This window comes from Hypomesus nipponensis, chromosome 18 (genome assembly GCF_054491055.1).
Source record: "Hypomesus nipponensis isolate SF chromosome 18, ASM5449105v1, whole genome shotgun sequence".
Lineage (NCBI taxonomy): Eukaryota > Metazoa > Chordata > Actinopteri > Osmeriformes > Osmeridae > Hypomesus > Hypomesus nipponensis.
Window position 1 is genome coordinate 3,481,948 of NC_140378.1, and position 17,845 is coordinate 3,499,792.

General features: G+C 47.4%; 1 protein-coding gene across 3 annotated transcripts; it reads right to left on the reverse strand.

The window, feature by feature from the left end:
- Positions 1 to 270: 270 nt before the first annotated feature.
- On the reverse strand, positions 271 to 13,643 carry LOC146250893 (oxysterol-binding protein-related protein 2-like). 3 transcript variants are annotated; one of them, XM_084680540.1, is made up of 14 exons: positions 13,551 to 13,643; positions 8,609 to 8,827; positions 7,384 to 7,507; positions 6,929 to 7,004; positions 6,695 to 6,829; positions 6,481 to 6,578; positions 6,150 to 6,332; positions 5,791 to 5,898; positions 5,453 to 5,542; positions 5,057 to 5,177; positions 3,834 to 3,959; positions 3,629 to 3,752; positions 3,285 to 3,375; positions 271 to 3,107 (listed from the first exon to the last, which is right to left on the reverse strand). In XM_084680540.1, exons 2-14 carry the CDS (start codon positions 8,643 to 8,645, stop codon positions 3,005 to 3,007), a joined length of 1,416 nt encoding a protein of 471 aa, XP_084536666.1. In that variant the 5' UTR covers positions 8,646 to 8,827; positions 13,551 to 13,643; the 3' UTR covers positions 271 to 3,004. The 3 variants fall into 3 exon arrangements, with proteins under 3 accessions (XP_084536666.1, XP_084536664.1, XP_084536665.1); XM_084680538.1 differs by having other exon boundaries at positions 13,483 to 13,612; XM_084680539.1 differs by lacking the exon at positions 13,551 to 13,643 and adding an exon at positions 11,397 to 12,004.
- Positions 13,644 to 17,845: the final 4,202 nt, after the last annotated feature.

A 17,845-nucleotide genomic window follows, 5' to 3' on the forward strand; every position in this document is an offset into this window, starting at 1 on the left:
TTATTAATTTAAAAATAAACAATATATATATATATATTTTTTGTAATATTTTTTGTTTTAATCACCATTATCTCTAGCATATGTACTTTATCTTTCAATTTCATTGTCAATGTTATATCTGTTAATAAATGTTGAATACTATCATGTTAATCCATTGCACACATCCATTGTAAAACTAAAACTGTACTTTACAGTGGAATGGAATCCCCCAAACTATAATTGAAGACAATTTAAGTTACAAATAAACAGAAATCAACACAGGACAACACATAAAATCTACTTTTTAATGTTGATACATTAGTCTTTACCTGCGATACCATGTGAATAACCATATTAGCATGTAGCTAACCGTGATGAAGTGATAGAACCAGAAGTAGTGTGGTCAATTTCACAAACATTTTCTGCACAGACAGTGAAGATATACACTCCTGCTCTACACTTAACTGTTGACTTTGTTATTAATGATAATATATAGACAAAGAGAGATGAGTTAACAAACTAATTATTTGTCAAAACATTTCTCCAATAAACCTAAACGCATAAATAATGGTACATTTAAAAGGTTTACTTAAATCCAGGCAAAAGGAATAACATGGTAATAACATTTAAACTGAAGAATGACATAATTATCTATGACTTGTTGGCTTACCACACCCTTTTGCAAAAATCACTTCTTCGAAGCATCTATAATCATTTGAATAAGAAAAAAAGTGAAAAAAAATTATGATTGCATTTAAAGTAAAATAAGTAGCTAACTTTGGATGGGGTGGGGGGGGCGCATGTCAAATGTTTCAGTCACAATTAATTTGTTCTACGGTATCCATTTACCTAAATAGAACTTTTAAGTACAATACACTAAAGAGATCTATAGACCATACAGTATTCACAATCACTGCTAAGATTTGTTGTTGCGGTTTACGGGTCAATGAAGTTCACAATGTTACTCAACAAAAACTGAATGTTTTGTGGTCGTGAAGAGGTGTTTATTTGGTTTTATTATGCATGTTCATGTACAGAGGAGGGTGGGCCTAGGAGTGGTTGGTTGCATAGATTGTGGCTGATACCTGGAATGCAGTGTGGTTTGGGAGCGTAGAAAAGTTCTAATAGCTTGGTTCCTCAACTGTGTGCTCTTTAGCTAGATATCTTTGACGCTTTATCTTAATCTAGCTAGATTTGAAAGCAAGCTACAATTAAACTGAAAGTGACAAGAGCTAATTATTGGTCAACTAACTAGCTATGAGTCAAGCTTATTTGCCATTGGCTTGTTGTTGGTAAATTACTTTAAATCCTATAAAACAGTTGGCTTATGCACACAATGTTCTGGAGCCAAGCTATAGTTCTTGGTGAAGGGGAGCAAAGATTTCATTCAGACATTCTCTAACATGGCCATAGACAGTTGAAATACACAGAACATTTTTTATTTTTTTGCTGGTTAAAACTACTTTCAGTACCTAACCAGTAAGGCTAGAATTCAGTGAGCTTGGTAGGGATGACAACTACTATGTGAAATAGCTGATGAAACTACTGTTTCCATCTAATATCAAATTCACTGAGTAGATAAGGCTGAACTACAATGATTCATAGCTCATGAAGTTACTATTTACATTTTTATTCACGATCATACTCTAATGATAGCTCTGGTTAAGTCTTTGAGTTTCACATGCTGTCGTGATTGCAGAGAACTGACTGGCAACACCATGTTTGCAAGCCACGGCCTCCTTGGTGTTAAAATTACCCATATGGCTTTAGAGTCTGTACAAAATGGCTAGTCAATGACATCCATCCATCACACACACACACACCAATTACCATCAACAACTGTTTTTGTTATCAACCCTTAATGTTTTGTTTCAGGAATCATCATTCCTTGCCATGATTACTGGACGTCCAAGCAGACTAGCTAGAGTGGTGAGCAGCAGGCAAGGAGCAGAGAGCCAGGGAGGGGTGAGGACAGGCTGTGCAGCCGGAGCAGAGAGCCAGGGAGGGGTGAAGACAGGCTGTGCAGCTGGAGCAGAGAGCCAGGGAGGGGTGAAGACAGGCTGTGCAGCTGGAGCAGAGAGCCAGGGAGGGGTGAAGACAGGCTGTGCAGCCGGAGCAGAGAGCCAGGGAGGGGTGAAGACAGGCTGTGCAGCCGGAGCAGAGAGCCATGCAGCAGAGAGCCAAGCAGCAGAGGAGCAGACACTCACACTGGCTGACGGGTCTACTGGTGCTCAAAGACTGGAAAATGCTGCAGGTGAGGATACACTTAAGATAGATCTCAACCAAATCTAACATGCACCCAACCGACAGTTATCTAAAAGACCCGCATACGCATTAAACAATGGCTTCTGGGGATGAGTTCCTACTAAGGTGGATGCCAATGTTTTGTTTTTTTTATGACCCTCGTTGAAAAACTCATTTTGTAAGTGTGCTAGGACACAGTGTGAACACTGGCAAGCTGAAGGGCTGAGTTTAGAGAATGACTGACCAATGGGGAACATGGGTATGGAGTGGGCCTGGGTACTTTGAGGAGACCATTTTCATGGGTCTGTTTCACTATAGGTAAAGGAGTCAAATCAATCTCTTTGTGGCCCGACTGAGGGAGGGCGCGGAGAGGAACATCTCCCTATTCAAACATGGTCTCCCTCCTGACTCAGTTACATCACAACCTGTCCGTGTTTACAGATAATAGTGTGACATTGTATTGTCCCTCATAATCCACACGCACACAGTGTGTGTATACGTGCACGTGCGAGTCCATCAATCCATCGTCAGTCGGAAGGTGCATTCACAGCCCTGATCTCACCAGCGACTGTTGTTCCGTCTTCCATCTTGTCTGTCCATCTCAAGCTGCGTGTCTGTGTATGAGGGGGAAGGGGGGGGGTTGTGCTGCAAACATATAGATACATATGTGCTGTGGTTATGGTCCAAACGTTATCTTGTGCTTAGACCTTGGATAGAAGAGAAACAAGGAGCTGGTGGGTGAGGAGGGTGGGGGGGGGGGGGTCGGTGGCGACACCCCGGCTCAGTAGATGTCAGGCAGGTCGGTGTAGTTCCTGCTGAAGTAGCCTCCAGTGTAGAGCCAGTCCTGGGAGCTGGTGTAGGGGTTAGTGCCAGACTGGAACCACCTGGAACACAGATGCACACGGTTAGAATGATAGGAACCGGGACTCCCAATCTGCGATGCACCTGTGGCCTGTCGACGTTGAAACTTCACCAAGTACACATTTACAAGAGAGAAGTCCTATGGGTGCAACAGTTTGGGGCTCCCTCCTTCCTCCAGAGCTGGGAGGATTGGTTCCTACCTGGTGGACCACTCGTCCTCCGTCCTGGCCCTGTCCTTCCTGGCAGCTCTCTGCTTGTCCTCCAGCCTCTCCTTCTCTCGGCTCGCCTCGTCTGCGGTCGCGGCACAAACAGTTAAAGGCACACTACAAGGAACATTCGCCAAGGTGATCCGCTTCTGGTACAGCAGGTTTATTTAGGATACACGCAATGGAGTCAAAATGAAGCCCCATTTATCCTTGGGCTACGATTGTGACAGGTGTTTACGACACAATAACCGATGAGCTCCTGCTGGTGACAGTGGGAGGCGGCAGCGTGGGGCTAATGGAGGGTGCTGTGGGGGAGAAAAAAAAAAAGACCACGTTACCCATGTTGCCGTTCTCCATAGCTCTGATGTCGGGCCGCAGGCGGCAGTCTGTGGGTGCCAGCGTGCCCTCCATGCCAGCCTCCAGTTCATTCAGCGCCATGGCAAAGTTAGTGAAGTTATACATCTGTAGGGAGGCAAAGACGAGTCAGTGGAATGGGTGTGCGCGCGCGCGTGCGTGTGTGTTTACTGTGTGTTAGTCAGCTACCTCGGTGGAGTGAGCCGGTCGGGATGAGATCCTCCAGAGGAGTGTGCTGCCAGGGATGACAGCTACAGTCTCCTGGGCCTCAGGCATGTCATCCGCATCATCGTTCACTGCCCCCTCAGGCTCCTCCTGGACAAACACACACGCATCAGACCAACACCAAACACATACACACATCAAACACACACACACGAGACCAACACCGAACACATACACACATCAAACACACACACACACACGAGACCAACACCAAACACATACACACATCAAACACACACACACACACACACATCAGACCAACACCAAACACATACACACATCAAACACACACACACACACACACACACACACAGTGTATTCACGCGCGTTTCCAACAAACTCCACTAATTCACTACTCCGCACTGTGCTGTAGTACACCTTAACTCTACACAGCTAAATACCACCACAGCAGCCTAGACTAATCTCTGTGTGTTTACCTGGATGCTGTGTCGTGGGCTCGCTACCAGCACCAAACAAGAATCAAAACCAGGAATGAGTCATCATGAGACAGCTGAACCTAGCGAAGCTTGTTCAGTCAGTAAATGACATACTTCTCACCTCAGGAGGAATTCTTATGCTTTCTAAAGGCCTGTCGGCTGGTCTTGTTTGAACGGAGCTTCCATTTCATTTAGTGTTTATCTTGAAGTTGCTAGACTACAGACTGCTACTGTATGATGTCTGTATGTGTCTTGTCCTTGGCTCAACTTGGTGTACAGGTGTAAGGTACTCGGTCTGTTTGACAAACTAGCTGATTATCTCTGATTGACAGGCTAGGTTTGAGTGAATGGTTGACTGGCGGGTTCTGAATGACTGGCTGTCTGTGCCTCGCCAGCTTGAGTTTCTTGTAGTCTTATGTCATCTATGTCCACTGACTTGGCTATTGACTGACTGACTAGATGGCTGGCCGGCTGGCTGACTTTGTGGCTGACTGACTGGCTGGATTGATGGATGGCTGACCGACTGACTGATTAGTTCTGCCTGTATGGCTGGATGTCTGGCTCTGACTGGCTGGCTTACTGACTAACTGGCAGGTTGACTGAGTGACTGACTGGCTTACTGACTGACTGACTGACTAGATGGCTGACTAGATGGCTGTCTGGCTGACTGTGTGGCTTACTAGGTGACCAACTGACTGACTGACTAGCTCTGCCTGTACGGCTGACTGGCTGGCTCCATTTCCGTCTCACCTGCTTGGTTTTCTTGGGGTCGGCCTTCTTCTCTGCCTTCTTGTTGAGGTCGTAGGTCTGCGGGTCGACGCTCCACATGCACTCGGTCCACTTCCCGTAGATTACACACTTCTTCTTCTTACTGAGGAGGCACACGGGGATGTTAGCGGGGCCGGGAAACATGCGAATCTAGAGCCACACAAGCGACCTGACAGGATCTGGACCCATCCGGTTTGATCCACCATCACGATTTGGAATAAGAGTTCAAAAGATACTGAGGGTCACTCTGGGTCAAGTGACACAATGTTCATTCTGAATTCTAACAGCTGGAGAGAATACCAGGTGTACAGCTGGCCACAGAGGCTGGTCAGGTGTCGTTGACATGAGGGGAGTCCAGATATTGTTGTTGACCCGTACCTCTTATCTTGAATGTAGCCCTCTACTCTGTGCAGCTCCTTCCCAAACAGGCCGCAAGGCTTGAAGTTCAGCACACACTTTTCTCCAGTACTGAGGGGGAACAGACATGCTCTGCTTACACAGTCAGCACAGATGGTGCAGTTCGTTGGTAAGGTAAGACCAGGTTAGGTAGTACATTTAGATAGTAAAGTTCGAGAATGAGGTTCAGTTAGGTCAGATGGGAAATGTGTCCAGTTAGGTCAGTTGGTAAAGTCTGATGGTAAGGTGAGATGGTAAGGTGAGATGGTCAGGTTAGTTGGATAGATGGTCAAGTGAGGTCAGGTTGAACCTCTGCACACCTGTGGTTGAGGATCTCCACCGTGCCGTACTGTTCTATCCACAGCTTGCCCAGGATCACGTTGTGGACACAGCAGAAGGGATTGCTCCATGTGTACACCTCCTTGTGCCTGAGAGAGAGACAGAGTGAGAGAGTGAGAGAGTGAGAGAGTGAGAGAGTGAGAGAGAGAGAGAGAGAGCGTGAGCGTGAGCGTGAGCGTGAGAGAGAGAGAGAGAGAGAGAGAGAGAGAGAGAGAGAGAGAGAGAGAGAGAGAGAGAGAGAGAGAGAAAGAGAGAGAGGTGGGGTGTAAAGAATATTCGGAGGGTCCCAATACCTCAGAACACAGACACACAGACACACACAGACACACTCCCAACTCACTTGAGGAGCTCTAGTGTAATGATTCCCTTGGGCTCCGCCTCAACGCTCTTGCCCCAGAACTTGAGCTTGGGGTAGATGGATCCGTGGAAGACAAAGTCTCCTGTCAAGCTCTCTGCGTGGAAGGCACTGACTGGAGGGTGGTGGCTCACCTGCTCTGACACCAGCCTGAAGCCCTGGTCCTCTCTGGGGGGGCCGGGGGACAACAGAGGGACGTGAACAACTGCCATGATGTGTCTGAGGACCAATGGGTGTGTGGATCTCTCTGGTGATTGTTGGTGTGTGTGTGTCTCTGTTAGTGTGTATCTCTGTCGGTGTGTGTGTGTGTGGTCACCTGATGAGTTCGTAGGTCTCTCCCAGTAGTGGGTTGAAGGGTTTTCCAGTCCTATCCCACTGGGAGGCCACAGCAGACACAGCGAAAGCAGCTACCGCCTGGACACACACACACACACACACACAGATAGACACACTGAGGATTCACACACACACACACACACACACACAGTACACTGAGCGAACGAGGGCCCTGCGTGTGTGCTCCCCCCTACCTGCATGCGTTCTATAGAGTCAGACAGCGAGCAGGCTTTGTTGATGAGGTAAGTGTGCTCCATGTATTCAGAGATCCTCTGGAGGAAGCTGAGAGGCTCATTGAACACGATGGGCATGGTGATCTTGGACAGCTCCTACACACACACAAACACAGATATGAACAACTTGGTAACACACAAAAAAACAAAAAAAAACACACAATACTGTCTAAAGTTCAGGTCCAGGTCCCTCACCAGTCCAATGCATTTCTTCAGGATGCTCCACACACTGAAGTTGTTTCTGGAGAACATGGGGGCCGGTAATCTGGTCCTGGGAAGAGAGAAGAGAGGAGGGACAGAATGACTCCACCCTCATAACTGTGGCGTACCTCGAGTATCGCCATGATGTCTATCAGTGACAGTGATACCGCACCATGAAGAGCACTGTGCGGGCTTTTGCTAAACACACACACAGTCCAGAGCTTGATAAGCTGAGCATGTGGACTGGTCTTTGAACAGATATGGAGGGGGAGGGGGGGGGGGGGGTGGAGATGGTGGAAGACTGGGTGACAGAGTAGAGAGACGACGAGGAGAACCTTACAGAAAGAAGGAAAGAAAGAAAGAATGAAAAGAAAGAAGGAAAGAGAGAGAGATGGAGCATGAGGAATCGTTAGGAGAGGAGGAAGGACTTGGCAGGAATGCAGTCGTACCTGTGTTTCTTGATCCCGTTCTCTTGTGGAACGGAGCCATTGTTCTGCTGGCTGCCGTCAAATACCACCGCATCTTTAAAACTAGCCTCCGACACTCCCTCGTATGACTCATCCGAATCCAAGCCTGACACACACACACACAGACACACACAGACCGACAAAAAGAAGGGTGGACACAAATTACAGAACGATTCCAAGCTCCTTAAACAAACCATTCACCGACAGCGACGCGGACAAAGCTATACCGTATCCTAACACTACAGATCCACACCTTAACACTCCTAAACAAATAACACCCATTTGATGACTGGAACACCATCACCTAAGCAGGCACACACACCTACACCGACAATGCAAGCCTTTGTGTTTCACAGAGACAAAGAGAGAGGACAAGAAGGAGATGGCGAGAAGAGAGATGGGGAGAGAGAGAAAGGCCTGGAACAATGAGGGTTTTCCCGAGTCACACGCCCTCTCAACCACATGGTATAAGAAGGCCGCTCTCTAGACGTGCACGAAAAGCTTTGGCGCGCCTCCTGTGAACAGCCCTTTATCATCCAACTTTCCCTATGTCATTTGTGCTTCGCCCTGTCATCCAACTCTATTCTCTCACCCACGCGCCCACACACAACGTGCAAGTGCACACACACACACACACACACACATACTGAGACAGATGACAGAGCCAATTATGGAGGCAAAATAATTGCCCACTGCATTATTGATGAGGCGATCAGGCGAAGCAGTCAGGTTGTGTTTCTCTGGATGGCTCTATGCCATCACCAGCCCCGGAGACGTGCTCTTTACCTGACCACCACCACACTCAGTCTTAGCTAGGTCTGACTTGCATCAGCAGTTGTAGTCTAGATGTGTGTTTCTGGGTCAAGGAACACTATCCTTCTCCCAAGACCCTCCGGGCTTTTCTACATCTCTACACCAAGTCCTGAGACCCATCTGTATATCTGGTGAGTCTAACTATACGTGTTAAAACATTTACATTTAGTCATTTATCTTATCCAGAGCGCCTTACAGTAAGTACAGGGGACATTCCCCCCCGAGGCAAGTAGGGTGAAGTGCCTTGCCTAATGTCGTGTGGCTCTGCCGGAAATCGAACCAGCAACCTTCTGATTGGTATCCCGATTCCCTAACCGCTCAGCCATTTGACCCAACTCCCTCTGACCCACCTGTAGAGCTAGTGAATCTAACTCGACGTCTTGTTGAAACCCACCTGTGACGGCGTCGTAGAACTCGTCCTCATTGTTCATCTTCCAGAGTCTGAGCCAGGCTTCGAGAACCCAGAACCTCTAGAACATGGTCTCTATGGGGGATCCTCACAGGCACCGGCAGCAGGACACCACCGGAAGGTTCCTGGAACGTTAGCAGAACGCCACAATCCAACGTTCATCGGCCAACTCCCACTTCCTTGAGGCAGAACGGTTGTAGGAACCTAGGGAGAGATAACGACACAATAAGCTTATTGTAGCCTACAGCAGGCCAGCTAACTGGCTAGCTGCATGACCGACCTGGCTGGCTGGTTGACTGGTTGAGCGCTCTCTCTCTCTTTCTCTCTGGTCTGTCCCTGCCCAGGAAGAAGGAACGCCTCAAACACACACAGGTGGACTTTTGACTATCCATCCATTTGCTTGTTTGCAGTTGATAAGAAAGGGACTGCAGCTTTGCTGTCGAGGCTTCAAACACGCACGCAAACACACTTAACAAGTGATCAAGATAAAAGGAATCATTACAACGAAGACCCCTGTTAGTGTTGTGAAAAGTCAACTTCAAGAGGAATAAAGCAGTTCTAGTAACTTCCGCAATGTACCCGTCAGCGAGTGCAGCAGTTCTTTACTGTCTGCCTTCATCATTAGAACATGCAGCCTATCTTTTCCTAGCTCCAGTAAGCACTGTTTCTTTAACCAGGAGCAGCAGTGAGGTTAGTATCGGGTGTACGTTCCTCTTGGGTTTACCACGACAACTGAACCATACAAACTCACAACCCAGCCCCTAGCCCTCACTCTACCTCCCAGCCCTCACCCTACATCTCAACCCTCACCCTACCTCCCAGCCCTCACTCTACCTCCCAGCCCTCACCCTACATCTCAACCCTCACCCTACCTCCCAGCCCTCACCCTACCTCCCAGCCCTCACTCTACCTCCCAGCCCTCCCCCTACCTCCCACCCCACCCCTCACCCTACCTCCCAGCCCTCACCTTACATCTCAACCCTCACCCAACCTCCCAGCCCTCACCCTACCTCCCAGCCCTCACCCTACCTCCCAGCCCTCACCCTACATCTCAACCCTCCCCCTACCTCCCAGCCCTCACCCTACCTCCCACCCCACCCCTCACCCTACACCCCACCCCCTACCTCCCAGCCCTCACCCTACCTCCCAGCCCACCCCCTACCTCCCAGCCCTCACCCTACCTCCCAGCCCTCACCCTACCTCCCAGCCCTCACCCTACCTCCCAGCCCTCACTTTATCTCCCAGCCCTCACCCTTCATCTCAACCCTCATCCTACCTCCTAGCCCAGCCCTCACCCTACCTCCCACCCCTGGTATCTCCCCATCCCTCACCCTACCTCCCACCCCAGCCCTCATCCTAGGTCCCAAGCCTCACCCTAGCACTCCGGTTGTGCGAGAGCCGAATCTGCATATGGTTTGCATACCTAACAACACCTTCTGGTGATTGTTTCATAGCCTTTAAAGACGTGTTCTCTTCACACAGCAGTCCCAGACTGGAGAAGAACAGTACCTCGACTATTTCCATCAGGATCCTTCATGGATCTTATGAACCACGTCACTTGCTCAGCCACAAACCACCACGAAGGAACACACAATCACGCTAATGACAGCTGTCCTAATGAACAAGGTCCAGGGTATCGTCCTTTTCCCTGCAGACTGAGCCACTCTGTACAGTGGGACTGAACCCAGAACCTTCCGGTCTTGTGTCCATGAGGCAAGATACTCCAGGACTGAACTTTGAATCCTGGTCTTGGACAGAACCTCCACACACACACACACACACACACACACGTCAAACGCTCCGTTGTACTCCACAACACACACACACTCTATTATCCACGAATCTCCTGGTGACCTTGCAATCCCACGGCCACCCCGCACAGCGCTCCCATTGGCTGCAGCATCCCCTCAGGTCATGCCCCTCCCACCCTCTCGTGCACTAACGAGCCATTATGTCAGCATGAGAGCCATGGCACCATACAGTAGGCGACGCCATAGACACATAATACCTTATCTCTTTCTGTCTAACATACACAAACTGACATGGAGGATAGGTTTCACGAGAGCAAGGGGTAGAAGCCCAGAGAGGGAGAGTTAGAAAGACAGAGAGAGACAGAGCGAGAGAGACACAGAGACATAGAGAAGCAGAGAGACACAGAGACATAGAGAAAGAGAGAGAGAGAGAGAGAGAGAGACAGATAGAGAGAGAGAGACAGATAGAGAGAGAGAGAGAGAGAGAGAGAGAGAGAGAGAGAGAGAGAGAGAGAGAGCTGGTCTCCTCACACACCAGTCTCTGCAGCTAGGCTCCATCTTTAGGTTAAGCGCTACTCTGTTCAACTCAACTAAAACTTTAAACCTGAATGTCAACTTGTGTTCTGTGCATGGCAGACTGCTGACCGTGTACATCCAGGGCAGACAGGCAGACAGACAGACAGACTAATGATGGCAGCTTGTTAGTGGGTCTGATCTCTCAGCCTGCCGCTTGTTCCTGTTCCATTCAGAAGGTCCTCTGTGCCAGCTCAGTCCTCTGGGGCTTTGTCAACAACAACCTCAGCCAAGCCAGCCAGAAACAGACACACATGCATACACACACACACACACACACACAGAGTGAGAGCCTGGGAGACTAGAGCTGTAACCATGTGAGAAACACACACAGATCCCGGAAAACAATAGTTGCATGCACACACACCTCTGCTGGTCCAAATGGACTGTTTGTTTGGTTGTTTGTTTGTTTGTTTGTGTGTGCGTGTTTGACAGAAATAGGAAATTACATCAACAGCAGACATCCATCTCAGAGAACGATCCCGCTGAACTATCCCAGTGGCTTGTGGGTCCTGACTGGAGTAAATGTTCAAACACACACATCTGGGAGCCCCATTAAGACATCAACTACCACCCCTGTGTGTTTGTGATTGTGAGGGTGTTAAATACAATGGACAACAATCGACAAAGAAAACACGAAAGGGGCAACTCAAACATGTTTCGACACATTCTTGGCACTTTAGTACTCTCACCTGTGGGCCAGACACCAGACCTCGTCGAAAGTAGCCTATCCCTTTGATAAATCCATTCTACGCTCGATTGGTTTTGTCTGATGCCATCTCATCTATAAAGGCAGGAATCTCTGTGTGCCTGCGGTTGGATTATCTCAAGGACCGGGCACTGTATGAAGTTCTCCAGGTGTATTGGTCAGGAGGACCCAAGGACGTGGAGTGACAGTGTGAAATTGTCTGGATGAGACGATTTGCGGCAAATCAAGAGGAACTAGCTGAGTTGCACAGCGCGGTGAAGCCACGGATCTCGTGAGAAGTAAACGTGTACACGTGTTCGCCACCAACGGCCACTAGGCTAATGGAACTGATGGACCAATCCAGAAGACGCAATCTACCCCGACTTCAACATTTCATACTCACCCCGGCCAATGCTGACGTGTATTTAAGAGGATGTGTAACACACTTTCTCAGACTCTCTGGGAACCAGACATGTAGGCGATGTACAGGATAGAAGAGAACAGACAGTCAGTCAGCAAATGGAAGTGCACAGTAAGATCACCGACACACACATCAATAAGCACACACAGTCCGGCACACACACACACACACACACGCCTGGTCCTGTCCCGGTCTGAAGTGCTTGTTTATTCTTGGCTACTTATATGTAAAGCATGGATGTCATAGGCTAGGACTGTCTGTGTGGACCTCTTTGTCGGATGCGAAAGAGGTTGCTCTCGACTGTGGGACTAAGAAGAGGTACTCTCTCTCTCTCACACTGACATCACACGCGCGCGCGCACACACACACACACACACACACTCACACAGAGCTTGATAGGGTGAGTCAGCATGTTCTAATGTAGCCCCAACCTGGGTGGAGCCCTGACACTGTCACTGGCACACACATCAACACAGGACACAGCATAAATAGTCCAACTGTTTAGAATGCTGACCTAAAACTTCCTCTGCCAGTAGGCTGTTCTTCCCCTCTCCTGCGCTTATTAGCTACACACTGTCAAATGCACGGCCAGTCAGATAACACAGTCGAACACAGTCAGTCAGCCTGCCATTCATCTAAATTACCTCGGTGCTCTAGGGTGCTAACTATGAAACACTAAAGTACAGATTAATAAAGTTAACTGTGCTGTTAATGAAGACGAAAATGAAACTTGCCAACATGGCAGACAATTGAGATATTCACACACTGCTAGCTAGCCCATTCAGTCGGATGAGACCGACACAGGTCCAAGGACCTAATGATGCTGCATTGTATTTAAACTATTCTCCCTCACTTAATCACATTCCTACTCCACCACAAGCACACTTACTCCCACACATGTACAAGCTCACAGTTAACATTATGTAAACCACTTTTATAAAGAAATACTGGTACTGTGCGTCCGCACCTGACTGTGCAACCTGGAGTTATATAATTAGCTACCTAGTTCCACTGGAAGCGTTGAAGTACAGCACCAAGGCGTAACTATCACCAAGGCGAAATTAGCTAGCTAACGTTAGCTGGAGATGATGCGCACTTGCTTTCGCAATCAAATGAAGGCAAACAAGCTAGCTGTCAAACCAGTGTTAACGTGCTGTACGACCATGTAAGGTGGGTCAACAATCACAGAAGGATAACGACCCTTCACGATTTTGAAGAGAGGGGGAGCTTAGCAGCCTCCAGTTTACAATCTAGCTACTAGCTAACTAGCTACTACTGGCTAGCCCACAGCTAGCGGGCGGCTAAACAGAGAGAAGAAGGGGATCAAAACAAATACGAAGCAAAAAAAAACTACTGCATGAACATGAAAACAAGTCGGCGAATTTGACCTGCAGGCTGTAAAATGCGTTGGTATCAGTTTACTCACCTGAGAAGCAGAAACACCTGGAAAGTACAGAGATTTGACAGGTCCAAGAGCAGACGCTGCTTACTTACTGGCTAGCAGAGTAATCAGAAGTGTGCCTCTGGATTGACACAATAGCGGAAGAGGGTGGAAGAGGCGGTCCTATCGACCGATCCGTGGGACCTATCCTCCCGATGAATGGACAACCTCACCCACAAACACACACTGACAGGTGAAAAGCCTGGTGTTAAGGTTAGAACAGCGTGTACTATCTGATAATCAGCCACTGATTTCCTTCTCAAAAATTTGAGACATTCAAAAATAAATTGTTTGGGTGAAGTATGTATAATCCCTGATCATGCATGTCTTAAACATGCCCATATTGTCTTTTCAATCCGATAATTCTTTTAAGTAGATCGGATAAAATGATTATCAAGACATTCCTCAACGATTCTTGTCTGTGCCATCGAGTTTTTAGTCCCTAATGGAATAAGCAGCACAAATTCCACCTCTCCTCCAAAAACAACAGAACCACCAAACGACCATGCTTAAAGAAGGGGTGGGGATCAGTTATCAGCATGTTACATATTTTATGAGGGATACATTTGGCAGCTGTGTATTATCCTCATCAATAATGAAAGACATATCGCAATCGCCGATATATGCTTTGTCCTCCCCTCTTCCTCATCCCCCCTTTTCTCCCTGCCCTCCCTGATCACCACAGTAGCCTGCCATGGCCTGCAATGACCCAGTCAAGGCATGCATGTGCGTATGTTAATGTGTGTGTTTGTGTGTGTCTGAAAGAGAGAGGGACAGAGAGAGAGAGAGAGACAGAAAGAGAGCGAGAGAGAGAGAGAGAGAGAGTCTCTCTCTCATACTCCTCTTTTGTTTTCAATTGTTTTACATTTTTGGTATGACAAGAGATGCTGGGTGTACCAGACAAGTTCGGATTACATAACTCTGATGGTGTGATCAGATGAGATGAGTATTGTCTCTCTTCTCCATTATGACCTCTCACGGCTCCCTCAGCAGAACACAGACCTGCTTGTCCACTCTCTCTATCTCTACTTCTCACACACACACACACACACACACACACACACACACACACACACACACATACACACACAGACTACACAAATAAACAATATACCAAAGCCTGCACTAAGAGCACTGATCATTAGTGCTGTGTCAGAACATTGCTTCAATAGTTCTTGACAGCCCGAGAGGGAAATAGACAGAGAGAAAGAAGGAGAGAGATTGATGATCAGGCTTCAGCAAAGTAATTTAAATGGAATTATTCATGGTAATTACACCAATAGGCCATGGAGAAGAATACCACAGCTGATTTTGATAAGAAGCAGCATTCTCTGTCTCCCTCATTACAACCATGGATCAACACTGCCTTTAATTTTGCTTCTGAACATGACGGGGGGAGAGGGGGTGGCATTGCAGTAAATATAAAGTATTTTATTGAACATACTGAGTTGTCCTGATGATAAGATGTGTCTACTGTGTTACAAATACTGTAATATTTACATGGCTAATTATGCGCTATAGCCACGGTCTTGTTCTTGCTGTTGTTGATGGTTTGTTGTTGTTTCGACCCAGGATTGCTTTGCTTAGTTTTATGTATTTATTTTTTACACCTTCCTGTGAAACACGCCCCAGTTTGCCCTTGCAATGTCCTCGCTTGGTGTTTTTTCACCAAAAGGTGGCGATAGAGGACTGTCACAGGATGCCTTACTCAGTCCTTCCTACATCCATCCCAGTCCCTATGAGTATACGGTACCATCATTTCCTTGGGTTGCGGATTGAGAACCCATGCCAAGGCAGAGATGGGTGGATATGTACATATGGATGTGTACATGTGTGAGTGTGTGTGTATGTAAGTGTGTGTGTGTGTGTGTAAGAGTTGTACAGAGCCCCTCTGAGGATCCAGAGCCACACTGCGGGGGGTCTCAGTGTTCATCATCACCTCTCTTATCTAGGCCACGGAGATATTGTGAAAAGGGGGGAAAGAGAGAAATTAGCACACAGCAATGCTTCAGCACAGTACGGGAATCTGTGTCCAAAGAAGAGATCTTGAGAAAAAGAGGATTTGCAACCCGAGGGCTCTGCGCCCACTGTGTCAATGTAAAAAAAAAGCTGTTGTCCACAGAAAGGCAAAGGCTTTATGAGCCTTTTGTTTTAGCAAACCTGCTTACTCTTGAGGAAACGCTGGTTATCCTAGTTTGCTAAACTGCCGCGAAAAGGGCCTGTATGCTGAGGAGTGAATTTCCATCAGTCTCGTGGATTTTTGCTGGTAGTTGCAGTAGAACTGTCCATACTCTGTCTGCACTAAGGTACACTGTTTCTGAATACATCTTCATAAGCACAGAACTGGCCCCGCTGAAATACCGTGGCCATAACAACCTCTCCAAAGCCATCGTGTGGATGAGTGGGTTCCAATTACAGACAGCACACCACAAATCTGCTTAGAAAGCACTTCTCTTCGGCGGTTCTTCTGCTCTCTTTGTCCAGTCAGGGAGGATGGAATTCTGCCTTCCCTTCCAATTGGTGGCAGGGACAGAAAGTGGTGGATCTGGGATGGGAGGGTGGATGGCGTTAATGAGGAGGGTTCGATGGTAATGGTCTCTCTTAAGACTCACAAGCACACTAACCCATTTGTCTCTATTTTTCTATTTCTCACTCTCTCTCCTACACACACACACGCGCGCGCGCACACAGACATTTGTCTCCTACTATTTTTCTATTTCTGTCTCTCACACACACATACACATTTTACATTTTCCAGCCCTTACCGCCTCTTTTCTCCACTTCTCTGTGTTCTTTGGTCTAAATTTACATGTAAAGACCAAACATTTTTGTCCCCAAAAATGTAAATGATTTGTTTTCAGTGTTCTTCCATTCATTTCTGCCAAGTGTTGCAAGATGTCTCACACGCCCACACTGGAAGGGGCCTTAAGTTCACCCATATCTCTGCTGTGCCAAGGAACAGGCAGCTACACAGAAGAGCTTTGTCTCTGCAGTACCCAAGCAGTGTGCATGCGTGTGTACCTGCTTGTGTACCTGCTTGTGTGAAGGATAGCCAGTCCAGCAGAAGGTATTTTTGCTGAGTTCCCTTTTGTTCAAAGAGCAAACAAAATCAGGAGACGGTACAAAAATGGAGGAGGAAATCACGTGCAATCAGAGTATACGGATGAGACAGATAGACCGGCAATGGTGCAGTAGGCCAACTAAAAAAGGAGAGAGAGAAGGAGAGAGATAGGAAGGGACAGAGGCAGAGAAACATGACAAAGAAAGTGTGAGAGAGACTACCAAGATTGACAGAAAAATATAGAGATAGAAGGGAACAGTGGGTTCTACTATAGATACCGTTTTACTCTTGCCAAACTCAACACACACACACCCACAAACACACAGATACACAGAAGAAGAAAAAGTCCTCTAGACCCAGGTACTGGCAGTCCTTTGGAGAGGTTAAATGGGCGCGTTGGTGCTATTAAGCAGTCATTATGGACTAATTAGTGTGTGTACCTGTGAGTATGCATGTGTGTGAATCCCAGTGTGCATGAAGTATTATTTTTACCTTACATATAGAATACATCTCTCTGATTGGCTGAATGCTGTCGTAGAGGGCGACAGCAGGGCACATGATCAGGGGATATTATGACTACAGTATTACAAAAGCATAAACATCTTGATTAGTACACAGGAAGGTGATGATGTCTATGATACCTCTGTATAAGGTGCTGTACTGTAATAACTATACCTTACCATGTTTCATGTGAATGGATAGTCTTCTGTATAATAGAGCCTGGGGGCACATTTCATTGTCAACACACCAGCAATGAAAGGAAAGAAGAAGGCATGAGTGAAAATGTCATAGAAAGAGGGAAGCAAAATGAGTTGACTTGTAGCTTGTGTAGAAAAACGATCGAAAGACGACACGTGTTGACCCACGGGCCCTATCTGTGTGTGTTTGTGTGCATCTGTGTGCGTCTGTGTGCGTCTGTGTGTGTCTGTGTATGTCTGTGTGTGTCTGTGTGCGTCTGTGTGTGTCTGTGTGCGTCTGCATATGTTGTGTGTGTGGCTGCGTACGCGTGTGCGAGTTGACGTGTGTGCTAAAGTGTGTGAGTACATAATGATGAGTGTGTGTGTGTGCGAGCGTGTGTGTGTGTCTGTGCTTGTGTATGTGATCACCCTGCTGCCCTGTGCCTCAGTAAGCCGGGTGGAAACCTAAGAAGAACAAACTGAGCTACATGTGTCTCGTAGCGAGTATAACACTGATGTAACTGCCTGGCTGCAGGCGAGAGAGAGAAAGACTTCGGAGTATCAATTCTGAACCAACTGTGCTATGCTAGTTATAAACATCTACCTTTAA

Excerpts from the sequence above, each read along its gene's own strand:
- LOC146250893 (XM_084680540.1), bottom strand. The coding sequence starts at position 8,645 with ATGAACAATGAGGACGAGTTCTACGACGCCGTCACAG. Across the intron at positions 6,830-6,928 it reads TGAAGAAATGCATTGGACTG|GAGCTGTCCAAGATCACCAT; the intron begins GTGAGGGACCTG and ends GTGTGTGTGTAG. Across the intron at positions 3,108-3,284 it reads GAGGACGAGTGGTCCACCAG|GTGGTTCCAGTCTGGCACTA; the intron begins GTAGGAACCAAT and ends TCTGTGTTCCAG.